This window comes from Talpa europaea, assembly GCF_964194135.1.
Source record: "Talpa europaea genome assembly, chromosome: 7".
Classification (NCBI taxonomy): Eukaryota; Metazoa; Chordata; class Mammalia; order Eulipotyphla; family Talpidae; genus Talpa; species Talpa europaea.
The window spans coordinates 100,064,312-100,083,935 of record NC_140074.1 but is presented as its reverse complement, the minus strand read 5'-3'; the positions used below and the strand labels follow the sequence as shown (position 1 = coordinate 100,083,935).

Here is a 19,624-nt window from a genome sequence, read left to right as displayed (position 1 = left end):
GGGCCAATCGGAAGGGGTGGTGTGTGTGCGAGGGCAAGTGGGGAGGGGGACTCAGCTCAAGACGGGGAGGCCCTGCTCTCAGGTCCCCGGGTCCCGGTGGCGGCCCGAGCGCTAGGTCCGCAAGCAGCGGGCGGGTGGTCCCCCCTCCCGCCCCCCACCTCGCGCGTGCGCGCCACGGCCCCTCCCTCCCTGCCACCCTCCTCGGCTCCCGCGCGGCGGCGGCGGTTCCTCTCCCCCTCCCCCCAGCCCTGGCTCCGGGGGACCCCGCGATGCCGGTACGCACCGAGTGTCCCCTTCCGGCCGGTGCCTCGGCGGCCTCGGCGGCCTCGCTTATCCCGCCGCCGCCCATCAACACCCAGCAGCCCGGCGTGGCCACCAGCCTGCTCTACAGCGGCTCCAAGTTCCGCGGCCACCAGAAGAGCAAGGGGAACTCGTACGACGTAGAGGTGGTGCTGCAGGTGAGCGCCGGCCGGGTCGGGCCGGGGCCCGAGGGCCTCCTCGCGGCGCTCACGGGCCGTGCCCGGCCCCGGCTCCTCGAGCCCGCAGCCGCGGACCAGGCCCTCGCCGCCGGGCCTCCTGCTCCCGGCGCTTCACCCCCGGGACCTCCCCAGCTGGTGTCTCACACTCTCCGAACCCCAATCCTGACCTGCCCCTTCACACCTGGAGCTTGTCGTGAGCAGCTCCTGGTAGATCCTGAACACTCTCCTCGACTTGAAGCCCGGGACCGGAACCCCCCTTGACTGGCCCCTCTCAGACCCGGGTCCCTCCTCCCCATGAACTGTCACCCCTAGATCAGTCTTCCCTCCAGTCCCTCGCAGGCCGTTTTGAACACTCCATTGATTTCGCCCGATTCTTCCCCGTGGCGGAGCCTATGTCAGATACTCCCAGACCTGAGCTATGTCTCCTCCCCACCTTTCCCAGGAACCTTAGGTCCTGGGGCCCTCCTCCTCCTAGGGTTTCCTCCTTGGAAGAACTTAATCATCGTCACAACTGGGAGCACCTTCTCTCCATCCTCCCCTGAGCCTGACAGCCCCCAGCCCATAACTGATTCCTGGCCCTGGCCTAGCCCCACCCCACACAAGGCACTCTCGCATCCCCTGCACTACTGGGTGGGGCTCCTCAGTCTGTTAGGATCTTGCCTCCAGGAAGCCCCCACTGCTCTGGTCTCTTCCTGACCCAAGCACCCAACTCCCACACCACCTGGCTTCCTGCCCCGACTTCATATACTCCCTCCCCCCTTCTCTGGCCATTTCTAGGCTGCTCCCAGTCTCCCTGGCCTCTTTACACAGACATCCCTACCCCACTTAATCTTCCTCCTTCCTGGCTCCAGGGGACACTCTTTACATTTTGCTAACTTTCACCTTACAGCCAGGGCTTCCTTCCAGTCTCCAATACCCATGTACTGAGAAATCTAATGCACGCAGTTTTATTTCTCACACTGGTATTTCCTCCCCATGGCCATCCACCCCCATTTGACCTGAATTTCAGAGTACCTGCTTGGCTTTGGAACTGCAGCTATAGCTTTGGAACCACATCTTTACCTGCCCTGGCCGTCTCCTTTACCTTAACCCTCTCATGCAAAGGGTTTTACACCTGACATTTTTCCTCCAGTCAAAGTACGCCAGCAGTGGTTAATACTCCTTTTATCTCCCTTCCTTATGAAATTGTTCCTCCTCTGTAGGGTACTTTTATCTGCCTCAGAACCCACTTTCCATCTCTTGTCCCTTTGTCCTTAGTCAGAGATCCCACTTCCTACGCTTTTCCCCAAAGCCCCTCCAAACATCTGTCCCCTCAAAAGATCTCGTAGAAGCTTTGAGGTCCTCGTGTACTCCTCCATGTGTGAGGTAGAATGTAGCCTGTCCCTTTTCCTTATGCTCGCCTGTTGGAAATTTTAAATGTTCTTGTGAACAAGGAGGTCTCCCAGCCAAAAGACAATGGAAGTACACTTTCTTTGCTACCTGCAGAGCATTCATCAACCTCCTTTTTTTTTTTTTTTTTTTTGGTGGGACCCTCACCGGTGGCTGGTGGCCGGGTATCTGGTGGCCAGGTATCGAGCCTCGCAACCCAGCGCTCAACTGCTGCGCCACCAGGGGAGGCCCTCATCAACCTCTTTTTTTTTCTTACTATTTTGTGGGAATAAGTTTTTCCTTTTTTGGGGGGGAAAACTATATCTTCATGTTAATTGTATCTTTAGTCTGTATACTTTTTTGTCATGAGTCATGATATTTATTGCAATTGTTCCTTTTGTTTTACTTTTTTCTTATTTTTTTTAGTTACTATAATGGAAAAACTATTGTGACTGAGGTATTTCAGTCTTGATAATTATATGCCTAATGTGGTGACCCACCCTTTTCTTTTACTTAAAATATGGGAATTTAATATCGAGGGTATAGGCTGTGAATGGGAGCAGCTAATCATAAAAATTTTGCATGTAAGATCCCTGGTATGGGTCATGATGTTGGATATGATCTTGAATTTATGCCCATTGTTTAATTTGATGGCTTCTGATATGGCAGGGAAGTTAAGTGCCTAAGAGAAGCCTGCTTTGATTACTGCAGCAAGTCCTCTCTTCTGCCATTAGTGTGTTGTTTCTGAATCCCTGTCAGGCACAGGCACTAGTTTCCTTGTGCACAGTGGAAGCAGTGACTGAATTGGTGTGTAATGACTAGGCCTTAGGACAGCCCAGAGCAGATACCTGGCTGATGACTGGGAGCCACTTGTGTAGAATGTCTGATGGTGTGGGGGCGGTGGTCATACCAAAGAATGCTGCTCTACATCTGGCCTGGTGAGTTGCTTGTCCAGCATTGAGACGAGTCATTGGCATGTGAATTGCCCCATCATCTGGTTTTTCAGCCAGGACTAGTTTCTGGGACTCAGCCTTCTTAGAATATTTTTGCCTCTTATAACTCAGTCTCTTTCTTCCTTGTTTTCTTTGTTTCTAGTAACTTTATTGCAATATAAGTCACATACCATACAATTGATCCACTTAAGGTATACAATTCAACCATTTTTAGTATATTCAGAATTGTATAGCCATCACTGCAGTCTAATTTTAGTACATTTTCATCACTCTGTAAAGAAGTCCTATATAGTCATCACCTCCTTCAAGTCTAGGCAACCCCTAATTTTTTCTAAAAGTTGCTTATTCTGGACATTTCACATAAATGGAATCATACAATATGTGACTTAGCTTCTTTCACTGAACATGTTTCCACGGTTCATCCATATTATAGCTTTTGTTGGTACTTTATTCCTTTTCATTGTTGTATAATAGTCCATGATGTGGCTAGACAACATTTTGATTATCTGTGGATGAATTGATGGATATTTAGGTCATTTCCACTTTTTGGCTATTGTGAATAATATTGCTATGAACATTCATGTACAAGTTTTTAGGTGGATATGTTTTCGTTTCTTTTGGGTAGTTCCTAGGAGTAGACTTGCTGGGTCACTCAATTCTGAGTTTAGTTTAACACTTGAGGAATAGCCAGACTGATTTCCAGAGTGGCTGCTGCACTACTTTCATTTCCACCACCAATGCATGGGGGGTCCACTTTCTCTACATCCTCATTAACACTTGCTATTATCTGTCTTTTGATTGTCCATTGATTGTCGCCATTCTAGTGGGTGTGATACAGTATCGCATTGTGGTTTTGACTTGAATTTTCCTGATGACTAATGATGCTGTACATCTCTCAATGTACTTTTTAGAGTACTTTAAAAAAAAAATTTAAAGATTTGTAGCTTCTTACTCTTTCTTGTTGTTACTGTGACTACTCTGTTTCTCCTCTGCCATCCAAGAAGCCAAAGTAAAACAAAGGCTGGGGTCACTGTGAAAGGGGTATTAAAAAGAGCAGCTGTTGGACACAGCTGTGCTGTGAGACCTTCATGCTAAACATTTGCCTTGTTATCTTTTTCATTGAGATGCTGTCCTGTCATTTGGTTTAAGTTCTCTGCATAGTAGTGTATTTGAGTTCACCAACCATCATCAAGATCAATTTGGGCAGAATGGAAGAAACACATGGTTGAATGGAGGCCAAACTGAAATTCTGATTCTTAAGCATGTGATAATCCATGCAAAATGTTAGCCAATTTGCAGTTCAATTTTTAATCTTATTAGCAAGTACCCTTGCCACCTGATCCCCTTTCTGGCAGCTATGAAATCCCAAACTGCATTGAATTCAGTGAGTAGTATATACATGAAATTTAAAGCCTCAGGTTAGAGGTATGTGCCCTTTAATAAAAGTTCTTTGCTGAACCATGTTAGTGTGGATCAGCTGTGTTAGATAACGTCCAATGCCAAGGTCAGCAGATGAGGATATTAAAAATGCTTTGGCAGTTTTCACATGGAATATCTTTGTCACTAGCACCGAACTGGGAGCAGTTTAGCTTCATTGAAGCCTGTTTGCTTCGGTGCTGACCTCATCTGGTCGACTAAATTCATTACAGTGTTTAAGGTTTGCCTTATAATGTGATTTATGGTGTAATTGGGAATAATTGAGTCCCCAAATATGATAACTTCCACAAAACATTTCTAGTTTCTTAAAATGAGACATCACTTAACATTAAAATCTCATGCTGTCATTCCACTGTACTTTGTTCTGCTTTGATTCCAGGGGTTCTACTTTGTATATGAATATAATTGTCATGAAATCTGGAAATTGGCCTATTCTGGATGAGTCTTTGTGGATTTGGGTGAAATATGCTTTCAGCTGCAAGTGACCATACATTTCAAAATAGCTTAAGGATGTGTGAATCTATCATCTCACACTACAAGAAGTTTGGGGAGGAGCTTGGTTCCACATTGGCTCTTTCAGGGATTCATTTCCCCCATCTTTTAGTGCTTTCCTCCTTGGCATTTCCCAACCTATCTCTCCTCGTGGTCTCTAGATGGCAGCCACAGGACTGGCTGTCACCACTAGAGGAAGAAAAAGAACCTCTTCAAAAGCTAGACTCCCAGAAGCACCTAGGAGACTTATACACCCATCTAAATGGCCAGAACTCATTTACTCTCCCCTAAACCAATGACTGGCAAACAGATGGGGCACATGTTTGCCTTAGAATCTTCGGGTTAACCTGGTATTGCTAGCAGCGTAGGGATAAGAATAAGAGCTAGACCCTGACAGCATGGAAAAGTAGGCAGTTGGTTGTTGGTTAGGCATCTGGCAATATCTCAGTAGCCAGTAATTGGTGGCTGCTAAACCTCAATATGTACCCCTATTTATTTTAGACCTGTAACTCTTTTCACCAAGAAATACAGGCATCCATATATGAAATGGGCAGTGCAGGTACTCAGAAAGTATAGTCTAATTTGGGGGAAGTATTTGGGTTCACACTGAAGTTTATACCATATAAGTCTTCATAAGGTGCCTTTCCTGAGTATTCTGGTTCTTTCTTTCTTTCTTTCTTTCTTTCTTTCTTTCTTTCTTTCTTTCTTTCTTTCTTTCTTTCTTTCTTTCTTTCTTTCTTTCTTTCTTTCTTTCTTTCTTTCTTTCTTTCTTTCTTTCTTTCTTTCTTTCTTTCTTTCTTTCTTTCTTTCTTTCTTTCTTTCTTTCTTTCTTTCTTTCTTTCTTTCTTTCTTTCTTTCTTTCTTTCTTTCTTTCTTTCTTTCTTTCCTTCTTTCCTTCTTTCCTTCTTTCCTTCTTTCCTTCTTTCCTTCTTTCCTTCTTTCCTTCTTTCCTTCTTTCCTTCTTTCCTTCTTTCCTTCTTTCCTTCTTTCCTTCTTTCTTTCTTTCTTTCTTTCTCTCTTTCTTTCTCTCTTTCTTTCTCTCTTTCTCTCTCTCTCTCTTTCTCTCTCTCTCTCTCTCTCTCTCTCTCTCTCTCTCTCTCTCTCTTTCTTTTCTTTCTTTCTTTCTTTCTTCATACAAGAGCTGGGGTGTAGGCCAGAGGTGTGGAGGAGGGGGTGAGAGGATTCACCAGAGACAGAGTGGGGAGTTGAACAGGCGCCTTGACTGAGATACACTGCTGAGGGGAGCAGCAGGTGAGACAGGAGAGGTCTGCTACGCCATGTGGGTCAGCTCTGTGGCCGGGGATCGAACTTGTGCTGAGGTGGCTGCAGATAGCTTCATAGTGCTGAGACTTAACCCCTTGTGCCACTAGGGAGGCCCTGTGCTGGTTATTTCATAAGGAAATAGTATGGAATCGTGCTTAGTATAAATATGAGAGGAGTAGACTTGTTAGACCAGAGATTAAGCAGCATGGACAGCATGGACCTAGAATAAGTCAGAAAGACAGTGGAGAACAAATGAAGTCCAGGCTAGGGATAAGTCTGTGTTTACAGGTAGAAATAGAGGCCCAGTACCCAACACAAAGAGACAGTCCGTAGACCCATGGGAAACTTGTGATGAGGGCAAAAATGAATGAAAGAAGGCTTGAGTGGGCTCTGTTCTGTAAAATTTCTTTAGCCTCGAGATACTTAACTGAAGAAAGTTGAAAGGGTCCTAGGATCTGTTTGTTTCATCAAATAGACATTCAGGTGTGGGGAGGTCTCATGAGGTCTCAAAAGGCCAGTGAGCCCTGGAGATGCAAGGACCTCCAGCCTTCCCTGCTTCTCATCACTGGCCTTGTAGTCACCTCTGCTAGGCGCATGGTGACTAAGCACCCCCAGCTTGTTCCCTAGTGGTTCTTCCATTTGTAATCAGGCTATGTGTGTCCTTTCTTTCTAGCATGTGGACACGGGGAACTCTTACCTTTGTGGGTACCTGAAGATTAAAGGCCTTACTGAGGTAAGCACTCATTCAAATGAACTAGAACGTGAAAGTGGGTGGTGTGTTCAGCAGTCTCAGATTGTTAAAAGCAGGCAATTTCAACACTTTGAGTCTTAATTAAAGTGTCCTATTTTGAAGTAATGTTATATATTGTTGTATACTTCAACATACAATTTTGAAGTATTCTATGGTGAACATAGAACATGCAGTTTTGATAGATGACGCTGGAAAATGTAGAGATTCACAAATGTTTATAAATAATATTAACATTGTGACCAACTATTGATTTTCTCTTTAATTCTTTTTGAGAAAAAAATGTGGTAAGAATACAGCTACCATCGTCATTTTAAGTTTAACCATTTCTAAGATAAGCATCAGTTGTTGGAGAGCTGATGTCTTTGAAGGTCTTTAAGCCCCTAGGGTCATTGGAATAATGAAAACTTATCATCCAGTTTTTAACAGAAGTAGCTGCTTTGTTAGTGTGTTTTCCTTTGTTTAAACCCACTTTATAGACCTCAGAGCTCTCTGGAATTTAGAAAGCAAGAAAGAGCATCCTTTTCCCACTCATGAGTAAACAGGAAGAGGAAAAGGAGGTGACAGGACTGGCTGCCTAACCCTGCAGTGAGGGCCCAGACTTGACCTGGCTGTGGTGTCCTATTGGCCTTATCATTTCTCACTGTCTTTTGGCCTGGCAGTGTTCAGAAATACTGCTAAAGCGATAGAAAGGGGTTGGGGTTGCCTCGATCTGCCCCTTCCTGGTCCGTGACCTTTAATTTCACTTCATTTCAGTTTTCTCTTCTGTAAAATTGGAATTAGAAAGACCTGCTGTCTCTCTCAGGGGACATGCTCTACGAGGAAATAATGCAGAGTCAGTGTAGCTATGATGTGACACACATAGGGAACACTAACTTCAAGACTGTCCTCAGACTTGAACAATATTTCAGTCTCCTGCATTCAGCTGGTTATCCTCTTTCCCTATGAGAAGTTTGATTGAGAATTTCTTGTGAGGTCATCTCTGGGAACTTACCAATCAAGAAGGGGTAGAAAATGATTGCAAAATTAAGAGTTTAACCTTTGAATTTGTGGTAGTAGAAAACAAACCTATAGTAAATAGAATATGCTCAATTCTTAGGTAGCCAAACGTATTTGTTAATTGATTGCAGAACATAAACATTTAACTTCATAAAGAAACCAGCAAACTTTGTAATGTGAGTGCAAATAATGGGTCCAAAACCAGTCATTCTGGTCATAGGAAGCCACGTGGAAATGGTAAGTAGCATTAAAAATCCTGGAAGAGTATAGAAATGCTGACGGCTGTAAACTTCCCATCAGGAGCAAGTAAGCCTCACCAAGGGGAGCACTTCTGGGTCCTGAACAACAGCTAGGCTCCCTTGTGGAGGGGCTGCTGGCACAACCTTCAACTGAGGCCAGTCCAGGGGAGCCTTAGAACTCAAACACCGCACCCCACCCCTATCAGTCTTTCCCACCTGCATGTGGAGTGGCCTTATGTACACACAGCCCTCTCCTACCCTAGAGGGGGCTACTCCTTGGTGAACGGTGGACTTGTTTGTGGCACCGAAATGGCATTTAGTTAGAAAAAGGCTGATGTGTTTCCTAACATTCCCAAGTCTTGCTCAAGCCACAGGATTCTTTTTAAGTTCCCCTTTTTTTCCTGTTAGCTTAGGAAGATATACAATTCACCCATGTAATGTGTACAATTCATTGACTTTAGTATAACCACAGCATGGTACAATTAATGAACAATTTTAAATCTAATGCACAGTCACTGTAGCAAATTAGTAAAATAGAGAAAAGGGTGACAATTCCTTGAATGACTTTATACCTGTTATAAAATACAGTTGTCTGTTTTTGTCTGCTTTTCCATTTGTGGTTGGTAAAATGCCAACTATATAATTTATTTTAATAAAACCATTTCAATGGTTTGAGTTTTAATATTAATCTCTCTATGTTTAATATGGAAAATTATTAACTGTTGGAGATAATTTGCCTCATAGATGCCACACATTTACAAGCAAGCACAGCTTTAAAGTTTGTGTACTTTCTGGAAATGAAATCCAAGATTTGTGAAGACTGGGTGTCAAATAACATTGTCTTTTCAATTCTGAACCAGTCACAGTAGGAAGAAGGACATCAATAGGAAGTGTGGAAGCTCCTACTGTGTTTGTGCTAGACTTGCTTGGAACCAGGAAGACAGGTGATATTAACCAAATTCACAAGAGACTGATGTGTAACCAAGAGTGCTAGTTTATTCATTTACAAAATGAGGTGTATGGGTTTCAGAAGTTCTCATTAGCTTACTGACCAATTGAAAGTTAATCCCCTAGGAGGCAGGTCTACATGGAAAGGCATATCCATCACCAGCAGTTTTTGGTGAGCCAGGAATCAGTGAGGGGAGTAGATTGGACAATGTAAAAACCCAGAGATAGCCAGACCCACGGAAGGCCATGCCCCATGCCCGTTTGGGGGTGGTGCTGACTTTACCTCTCCCTGACAGACTTGTTTTCTGTTGTCCATCCTCGTGCTGACAGACATTTTTTTGTGACTCTGATTTACTTCGAGTTTGGCTCTAGTTGACTGCTTGAATTTTTTGTCTTATCAGAGATTTTGTCTTTTTGGTGACTTCCCTGTAGTCACCCTGATAAATTGCCTAAAACATTTTTAGAGGCAAGTCAACATAGAATCATTCATTAAAAAAACAAGTGATTGGGCCTTCCTGGTGTCGCAAGCGGTTAAGCACCACACTATGAAGCAATCCGCAGCCTCTGTAGCACGAGTTTGATTTCCCCGGCCCGCCAGGGAGCAACCCACATGGCGAAGCAGACCTCTCCTGTCTCGCCCGCTGCTCCCCTCAGCAGTGTATTTCGGTTAGTCTGCCTGTTCTGTTCCCTGCTCTGTCTCTGGTGAATCCTCTCACCCCCACACCTCTGGCCTGTACCCCGGCTCTTATATGCATAAATAAATAAATCTAAAAAAAACCAAAAAACAAGTGTTTTAAGAGATGAGTGTTTTTTGTGTTGTAATAGGATCACTTTATCACTTGTTTATCTTTCGTGGAAGTTTTGAAAAAATATTAAGGTTCAAAACTGGGAAAATCAATATAAATAATTTTTAATTTAAAATCTCAGGTCTGGTGTTAATTTACACAGAATTTTTTTTCTTTAGTCCTCCCTAAAATAGAATAGTATAATGTGCTTTACTCCTTAAAAACTGGGTTCCCATTTTGGAAATTTTCTCCCTTTTACTTTTTCATTCTGTGTCTGAGGAGCCCAGCAACAGTGTTGGGACAAGGTTATCATGAATTGGTGGTGGGCTACATTTGTAATATTTCAAAGCTCACTTTTAAGAGAACAGAATGCCCTAGCATTAGGCCATAAAGCAGGCCTGAATAGTCACTACAGTGCTCTTTCTTGGGAGTTGCTGAGCTGGTGTAACAGCATCTCTAGAAAGTCCCATGCTACACAACAGGCCAGGTTGGGTGAAGTGGCAGAGTCATCAGAGTGGTTAGTTGTGTGATGATTTCATGAAAGTATTGATTTGGTTCTTCTTTGTAAAAGATTAAAACTCCTGTTCAATCTTGTTTTGATACTTGGGTTTTTACCATAGGAGTATCCAACCCTTACGACATTCTTTGAGGGAGAAATAATCAGCAAAAAACACCCTTTCTTAACTCGAAAGTGGGATGCGGATGAAGATGTTGATCGGAAACACTGGGTGAGTACATCTTTGATCTCTGGGTCACCAGGGACCACTGAATAACTAAGGAACTTAATTTGTAGGACGTTATCCCTATCCTCCTGTGCTTTCTACCTTTGTCCATCGCCATACTTGGGAGATGCAGTCCTGGATACCTACCCCACTTTTTGGCTTTTCTGTATGGGCAAAACCACAGGGTTTCTTCTCATCCAATCTAATAACACAGGGGTTAAGTACCATCAGGGCTCGCCACTAAAAAATCCAGTCTCCACTTCACCCAGCCCCTTAGCTGTCAAGTGGGGAGCATGCGGATATTTCATAATAACTTAGAGATATTGGACCTCGCTGGTGCCACTGGGGTTAAAGTCTCAGAGCTATCAAGCTGTCACCAGCCACTGTGGCATGAGTTTGATCCCCGGCCAGGGAGCTAATGCACATGGCGCAGTAGACAGGAGCACTCTCCTGTCTCACCCGCTGCTCCCGTCAGCAGTGTATTTCAGTAGATCTGCATGTTATGCTCCCCACTCTGTCTCTGGTGAATCCTCTCACCCTCTGGCCTGTACCCCAGTTCTTGTATGCATAAATAAATAAAAATAAATCCTTTTTTTAAAAAAAGACAACTTAGAGTTATTGTCCTCCAGTCTTTTCTGTGGTTGTCGCACAAGTCTTAGGTCTTCAAAGATTTACTTTTCAGTCCATCATAGTGTTGCCTTTGGGTATAGTTGATCATGGTCATGATGAATTTTTAATACTGAGGAAGTTCAGTGTGTTCCCCCTTTCTACCAACCAGAAATGATTGTGTTGTTAATGAAGATTCTAGAATTCCTTATTCTTCCCACTGCCACTCAGATCTGGTTGTTTAAGCTCTCTCCTGATTCTAGCACAGCAATCTGTGAGCGAAATCATATTAAGATCTTTGAGTTAATTTTACTGTAGATTAACTGCTTATTAATGTTTCTGACTTGCTCTAGGAAACTAAGACCATCTATTAAATACTGAATTTCAATTTCAATTTTTTTTAAAGATTTATTTATTTATTTATTTAAATTTTATTTATTTATACACGCATTGGGTACAGTCAGAAGCGCGGGAGGGTGAGAGAATTCACCAGAGCCAGAGCGGGGAGCAGAGCAGGCAGAAGGACCGAAGTACACTGCTGAGGGGAGCAGTGGGCGGCAGGAGAGGTCTGCGCGCCATGCGGGACCCTCCTCCGGTGGCTGGGGAGCAGCCGGGGATCGAACTGGAGCTGCAGAGGCTGCGGGCAGCTTCGCAACCCAGCGCTCAACCGCTGCGCCACCAGGGGAGGCCCTCAATTTAAATTTAAACGAGCTTTTACAAACATTTTTTTGTCAGCTACATGTTTTGACTGATATAGCAAATACACACTAAAACTTCTTTTGTGTCTGTATATGAGAGACTGAACAAGATCCAAGTTTCCAAAAGGTTGGGGAGCCCAGTTGTGTATGTTGGTGCTGAAAGAAGCAGAGTTGGAGGGCTCCGTGCCACCTGGTCCCACCATGCCCAATGCCAGCCCTTCCTGAGTGACTCATTACCTCATGAGATGACTCTTATCCACTCCTGGATAGTCCCATTGAGAAAGTTCTTCCTCCTACTCAACTTTGTTTCACATTTCAAATTTATCCTGCAAAAAGCAAGGTCTTTGAGGCCCAGTGAAAACTCCATTTTAGGCTAGGTTAACTATAAATTAAATATCTAGAAAGCGACTCTTAATTTTCTCACAACTTCCATAGGAGAATATCTGGTATGCTAGCCTTTGCTGGACTGGAGTGAAATATTTTGAGTGACAGAGGGGCTGAAAAGGCCCCCCCTTGGTGCTGGCATGCGAGGTGTGGTGGTACAAGGCAGTGTCTCCTTATCCTGCAGTTCAAGCTTCCTCTGCAGCTCTCAGCATCTCCCAAAGCTTCCCATGTCAGGATCCCAGAAATACATGTGGGACTCTTGGAGCTCTTTCTTGCACCTCCATTTATGGTGCTTTACAATGTTTAATAAGCTTCACCTGTAATATCATTCTTCCATTGTAAACTAGAACCAGAGACATTGTATTTTACCTGTACATTTCCCTGAGGGATATTTAAAGTTGCTATTGTGGGGTACTACAAAGTCATAATTCCCAGATCTTAACTTAGAATAAAAAATCTGTGTGACAAATGATGACTTAATATCTCCTTCTTAAATTTTTATGTTGGGTAATTTCTTATGAAATTAATACACAATTATTTAAAAATATTTAAAAAACACAAAAAAGCAAAAGGGGAAAAATCTTAATGAGAACACCTCAAGCTGACATAGGTGATAATTTTTTCTTGAATCTGCATCTACTTGGGATGTATTTGCTTTGCTGCCTGTTTTTTTGTTTTTTGTTTTTTTTTTTTTAAGTAGTGTTAAAACCTATGTCTACGCTCTTTTAGCTTGACTCTCCATTACCCATTCCAGTTTCTAGCTGGCCCCAAACCACTATATTGCATCAGGAACACCCCTCCACACACACCCCATAGCCTTACAAACTGTTTCTAAGTTGTTCTGCGTGCATCTTTTTCTTTTTCATTACTTATAGAGATCTAATCATTGTTGGCTTTGTCTATTTGTGGTAAGGTTCTGAAAAAAGGCTCCTGGAATTGTATCCATTGCCATCCTGTAGCCTTTTCCTCAGGCCGAGTTAACTAGGCAGGCGTGGCCCCTTGGTACCTGGCTGGAGTCCAGGTATCTGCCCAGAGTCCAATCTGAGTTCACAAGGCTTGACCCAAGGCTCCCTTTCCAATACTCAGCCTTCACTGCTCTGGGTCAGCGCTGCACCTGCTAGCTGCCATGCCTTTGGAAAGGCATTGGACCTGGGCACGGAGGGTGTTTCTGACACCTGCCTCTCTGTTGATCACCTCTCATATTCTATTTTTTGCTTTCAGGGCAAGTTTCTGGCTTTTTATCAGTATGCAAAATCATTTAATTCAGATGACTTTGATTATGAGGAACTGAAGAATGGGGATTATGTCTTCATGAGGTGGAAGGTAAGGTCATCCCCCAGCCAGTCTTCAAAGCGTGCCAGTCCCTGTAGTGCCTCCACACCCCTCTGCTCCCCATGCCCAGTGCTTACTACAGTCCTTCTTCCTGGCAGGTCTTTACATACTCATAAATGTAGGCATAGCTCCACTGGTTAACTGCCAAGTCCCAGATGCTTTCTTTTTGGTTAAGCTGTTTAGTGGTTAGCAGATGAATTTGTTCCTGGTGTGGTCACCCTAGACACTGTTATTTATGTCTTTTCCTTTTGCTTTCTCCCATCCAAGAATCCTGTTGGCCCTCCAGGTTAAATCATTCTAAACATTCTGTGGACCCAGGAGAAAGCCAAAATCGATGACCCACTCCCTGTACTCAGCCACAGACTGAAATGCCTGTGATTCTCCCCTCTCTTTCCCCAAATGTCTTTACCCTGGGCTCAGGGCAGTCTCAGCTCCTCTGGTTCCCTCCAGCTCAGGAAATGAGGGACCAGGAATGGAATTTGGGTTTTCCAGCCCTCAGAGAACTTAATCTGGCGGACTCAATGGACTGGCTTTTGGCTGAGAAATCATCCGTGCTCCCTCTTTAACAGCATGTTATTTACTATGGTACAGCCATGAGCCAGCAGACTCATAAAGCGAGTATGTTAAATTACTTGTGAAAACACAACACCTCCAACATAGTCCCTCATCCATAGGAAGAAGTTGTTTTATCTTGAACTCTTGTCAGCTTTCCTACAGACAAATCATTTAGAATATTCATGCCCAATCTTTATATACCACCAGATTTTGAGAGGTGGGGGACACTTTCACTAGACAGTTGCCAGGTATAGAGCATGAGCCCTATCCTCACGAGTTTGCCATCTAGTAGGAAATAAGCCAATTAAATAGACTCCCTTGCTATATCATGTGTCAGTAGTTCATTTTTATTGCTGAATAATTTTCCATTGTAGGAATATATACCATATTTTTTTTATCTGTTCATCAGTTGGTGGGTACTTGGGTAGTTTCCACCTTTTCCTATTGTGAAAAATACTGCTACAAATGTGAATGTTCTGAGAGGGAGTGTCTTGTGAGATTCTAATTTTAAAATTAATTTTTAAAACTACAATCTCAAAAGTTGAGAAAAGGTAAGGAGCTCATCTTAGAATCAAAAAAGCAATAGCATTGTTTTGCCCTCAAAGAATTTCTCAGGATGACTCACCTGTGGACCTTTAGTGGACCTCATGAGGCCTCTAACCTCATTTCTCCAAGAAAGCAGGAACTGGGATGCAGCCTTTCATCTCTGCTCTAGAAGAGAAAACAAAAATGTCTTTCTCATAAGGTGCCTGATCAAGACCTATATACCATTCTGATCACTGTTAAAGAGATGTAGAGATGTTTGAGGGGATATCACAGGGGCTACTGATGATTGGTCTGCCCTCAGAATGATCCACAGACCAACAGAAGTGATCCGCCCTTCTGGAGGTGATCAGGATCCTAGTGAAAGTCCTTGGGGTGGAGCAGAAACTCTCTCCTGGGCTCTGAAAGGTAAGGCAGGCAGGCAGGTAGGTAGGTAGGTAGGTAGGTAGGTATTAATTTGAAATGCTTGGACCACAATCATACCTCCTCTTAGTTGCTGGCTCTGTTGAGCTCAAGACAGTTTGCCACATTAGTACGCACACTACTCAAGGGGCACATGAATGTTAGTCACAGTTGAGGCTGAACCACAAGATTGCCATCATCCTGGTAGTCATGGCTAGACCATGTGGTAGTCCAACCCTAGGGACACCTGAAGGAAACCCCAGAGGTGGCTGAAGTCTGCCCTCTGTTGCTGACCCTTTCCATCTATGCGCAGGAGCAGTTCCTGGTCCCAGACCACACGATCAAAGACATCAGCGGTGCTTCCTTTGCCGGGTTCTACTACATCTGCTTCCAGAAGTCGGCAGCCTCCATAGAGGGCTACTATTACCATAGGAGTTCAGAATGGTAAGGAACCCATAGCCCTCTGTAGGGGCCAGCTGCCACAGCTCTCTTGTTGCTCACCAAATCCACAAGAAAGTCTCTCTGCCTATCTCTGCATAGATTTCATGCTTTATGTGGTTGCTAAGGGACTCTTTCAATCATTTCACTTGCTTATAATAGGCATCCATCCCTATCCACAGAGCAAACAAGATGAAAATGAAGTGTCAGATAAAGAATTCATTGCTAAATGCTCTCAAGCAGTACTGTATTTTCTCAATCTTGCCGGTTTTGTATTATTCCTCTCAAATTTAATTGGCAACGAAAATATAAGATCCAGCTGTTGATAGTGTGAATTTTGCTGTCTGTAGCCTTTTAATGTGTGGTCTGTTCCTTAGATGCTGGTCCTACAAGCATCAAACTAATGACCTAGGGGCTCTGGGGAAGGGACAGCCCTGCCCTATGTTTCACCCGAAGGAAAGGACTGCAAGCCACCTAAGTGCTCGCTCTTGTCCCTTCTGCCTCCGTGCTGCTTTTAAAAATATCTTAAGATTCCAGAAGATCAAACCATATTATAAAATCCCCGATTCCCTCTCTGAACATAGAAACACTTATTTCAGATCTTTCACTTCGTGACCTGTGAGCAACTCGTATTCCTGGTGCAGCAGCAGCAAATGATCTCTGTGAATGTATGTCCTAGTGCTTCGTGAAGCCTTAACTCTGAGCGCCCCAGGCTTTAGGATTTTCAGTCATCTTTCTGTTTTCAAGTGGTTTTAGAAACTTTTCATATCAGTCTTTAGATAACAGCTTTAAATGACATCTACCATACAATGAACTCATTTAAAGTATACAAGCCACTGATCTTTTTTTTTAAGAACCGGCGTACAGGCTAGATGTGCAGGAGGGTGAGAAGATTCACCAGAGACAGAGAGGGGAACAGAACAGGCAGACTGACTGAAGTACACTGCTGAGGGGAGCGGCGGGCAAGACAGGAGAGGTCCACCACGCCATGTGGGTATCTCCCTGGCCGGCCGGGAATCGAACCAGTGCTGCAGAGGCTGCAGACAGCTTCACAGTGCTGCGCTCAACCGCCTGCACCTCCAGGGAGGCCTACAAGTCACTGATCTTTAGTATAACGCAGAGTTGTGCAGCCATTACCATGAGCAATTTTAGCACATTTTCCCCACCACAGGAAAAAGCCCATACCCCTCACACCCAGCTCACCTTCCCCTCCCAGCCTAGGCAACCACTGATGTACATTTGCTCTGTGTAGAGTTGCCTATTCTGGATATTTTATGCAAATGGAATCATACACTGTGCAGCCTTTGTGCCTGCTTCTTTCATTTAACATAGCACTTTGAAGGTTCAGCCATGTAGCAAGTGTCAACACTTTTTTTCGAATAATTTTCCATTGTAAGAATACGTACCACATTTTACATATTTATTCATCAGGTGATGGACACTTAGGTTGTTTCCACCTTTTTTGCTACTGTGAATTATACTGCTGTGAACTTGAGTGTACAAGTATCTGGTTGAGTTCCTGTTTCCTATCCCTTTGGGCATACACCTAGGAGTGGTGTTGCTGGGTTATATGGTAATTCTGTATTTAATTTTTTTATTTTTATTTATTTTAAAGATTATTTATTTATGCATACAAGAGCTGGGATAGAGGCCAGAGGTGTTGGGGGTGAAAGGATTCACCAGAGACAGATTGGGGAACAGAACAGGCAGATTGACCAAAGTACACTGCTGAGGGGAACAGTGGGCGAGTCAGGAGCAGTCTGCTGTGCCATGTGGGTTGCTCCCTTGCTGGCCCAGGGATCAAACTCATGCTGCACAGGCTGCGGAAGCTTCATAGGTTGCGTCTTAACCCCTTGCGCCACCAGGGAAGCCCTGTATTTAACTTTTAGAGGAATCAGCAAACTCTTTGCCACGGCTGCCTTGCCATTTTCCATATCCCACCAGTGATGCATGAGGGTTCCAATTTCTATAGTTTCTCCACATGCTCCCCAACATTTGTTTTTTTGCCATTGCACTTATATATGCCTTAGTGGGTAGGAAGTGGTATCTTGTGGTTTTGATTTGCATCTTCTGGTGGCTAGTGCATGATCCATAAACTGCTTTTTCCTGCGTTCTTCCTCAGCGTGCTCTTCCTTACTGCTATATGAAATAAGGGGAGAGCTAGCACCTGACCCATCAATTCTGAATGTCCTTGTGGGTTATCCGACCCTGAATATGCATTGTCCTGGGCTCTCTATTCCTCATATGTTTGACTCCTAACACCTACCACCTGGGGGAAAACAAGTACCTCAGAGTTCTCAGTGTTCTCAAAGTCTGATAAACATATCTCAGAAAGCAAGAAAGTGAAGATGAGTGGCAAAATAAGGTTTAGAGTTAGCTGTGAAGTTCTCTTTTCCATGTTCTCTTTGGATTCTGTGAAAATTAGGATATGCTGGTGTTAAAGTTCTAAGGCTGTTACATCCTGACGTTACAGAAGTTGCTGAGATGCTGGAGGTCAGAGCAGGCAGAGCTAGAATGCGGGGAGGAGGATGGGCATGGAGGTCAGGCTTTTGGTCAGCATCTTCTCCTAGAATTTACTTAGGCACTCGCTTTATAAGACATAGTGCTTCATAATTAGAGCAGACGGCCTACAAACAGCTCATTTTAAGCATAGTTTGGGAGGATTAACTAAAGACATGAAAATAAAACCAAACTAGATTTGTCTGACGGTGCCTGAGATGAATTGGCATTCCGGTCCAAGTGTGGGCCTTGTTGGGTGCTCTGGTTGTAGGGCAGTTTTTTCTAACCTCCTTCTTTCCAGTTTCAGGATGCTTAGATGACTGCCTCCCATTTCTATCTTTTCCCCCATTATAGGTATCAGTCTCTCAATCTAACTCATGTTCCTGAACACAGTGCACCCATCTATGAGTTCCGGTGACAACGGTTCAGAAGAGCAACCAAATAAAACTGAACTTGGCAAAAAAGAACTTTGCCAAGAAAATTGTGTACCTGCCAGAACCAGGAGAACATGTGTTCCTGTTTCTTCACGTGCAGACTCGCATCAGAAAGCATGAATGTTAACCCACAGAATCCAAGGAGCATGGCCGACCAGCAGGGCAGGTGGAGGGAGTGGTGTCATTCTTCCTCCCTCTCTGGCAGTTTGGTCTTAATCTGTTTTTAAACTACCTTAAATGCACTTTTCCTTCCTGCACAGCTAACTTCTGTATCACTGAAATACCCATTCCTTCCTCTATCCCCACCTCCAGCCTAGGAGAAGGTTAGACGCTCCCCTCCCCCATCACCCTCAGCCTTGGTGCTCAGTGGTCCCCACCCAGGTCCTCGATTTCCTCCCCACCCTCCACCCCAGTTGCTTAGTCTGGTAGCTCAAGAGAAGGCAGAGGCCCAGCACACGCGTGCTCCCCAGAGCTCTGTGCGGGGAGTTGGCGAACTACAGCAGCATTCGCCAACGAAATGTGAGGCAGAGGCTGATTGCTTAACGGGGTCAGCTGGCACTGCCCAGCCCTGTGACGTTAACGCCAAGCTAGTCAGTGGCTGCCAGGTTCCCTGGGCCTGCCATTGGGGATCACTAAATTTAAGGCTTCCAGATCCCTGGCAGGAACAGATTCCAATCCTGCTTACTCAGCACGTTTGCTCCAAACTTTTGAACTTGAGGGCAATACTAAACTTAAAAAAAAAAGAGTTTTTTTATTACAAAATTATTTTTATGGTCCCTTTAACAAGGACCCTATGGCAAATGCACAATTATTCAGAATTACATTTTATCGTTTTCACATTGAAAACAGCAAATGTTGACTTAGTAATTTTTATACCTATATCTATATGTAAATGTATATTTAATCAACCAGCAGTTTGAAACGAGTCATCTGGTACAAAGGTTTTACAGCATTGCATAAATTATAGTGCTAAACAGGAGAACTGTTTCTGGAGCCAGTTTAGCATTTGTACCTCCTCCTTTTGCTACTCAAAACAGCAGTGCTTCGAGGCCACCTTCTCCGTCAGGCAGAAGGGGCCCTCATTCTAATATGGTGACTCTGATACAGGGGATGGGGGAGAGGCGGGAACATGAACACGCTCAAATAACTCGAGGCTCACGTGCCAAAGTGTGTGTGTGTGGTTTTTTGTTTTGTTCTGTTGTTAAATGTTTTTAAAAGCTTAGTAGGTTGGCACCAATTGTAGCCCACAGACAGGGGCAGGGCTTTGGGGGAGATTGGCATTTTCTGGTGGTTTACAAGA

General features: G+C 44.2%; 1 protein-coding gene across 1 annotated transcript; it reads left to right on the top strand.

The window, feature by feature from the left end:
• Positions 1-269: 269 nt before the first annotated feature.
• GID4 (GID complex subunit 4 homolog) lies at positions 270-18,308 on the top strand (the record flags this gene model as incomplete). The annotated part of the gene is made up of 6 exons (XM_084236172.1): positions 270-458; positions 6,666-6,725; positions 10,332-10,439; positions 13,343-13,444; positions 15,267-15,397; positions 18,245-18,308. 6 exons carry the CDS (start codon positions 270-272, stop codon positions 18,306-18,308), a joined length of 654 nt encoding a protein of 217 aa, XP_084092298.1.
• Between the last annotated feature and the right edge of the window lie 1,316 nt (positions 18,309-19,624).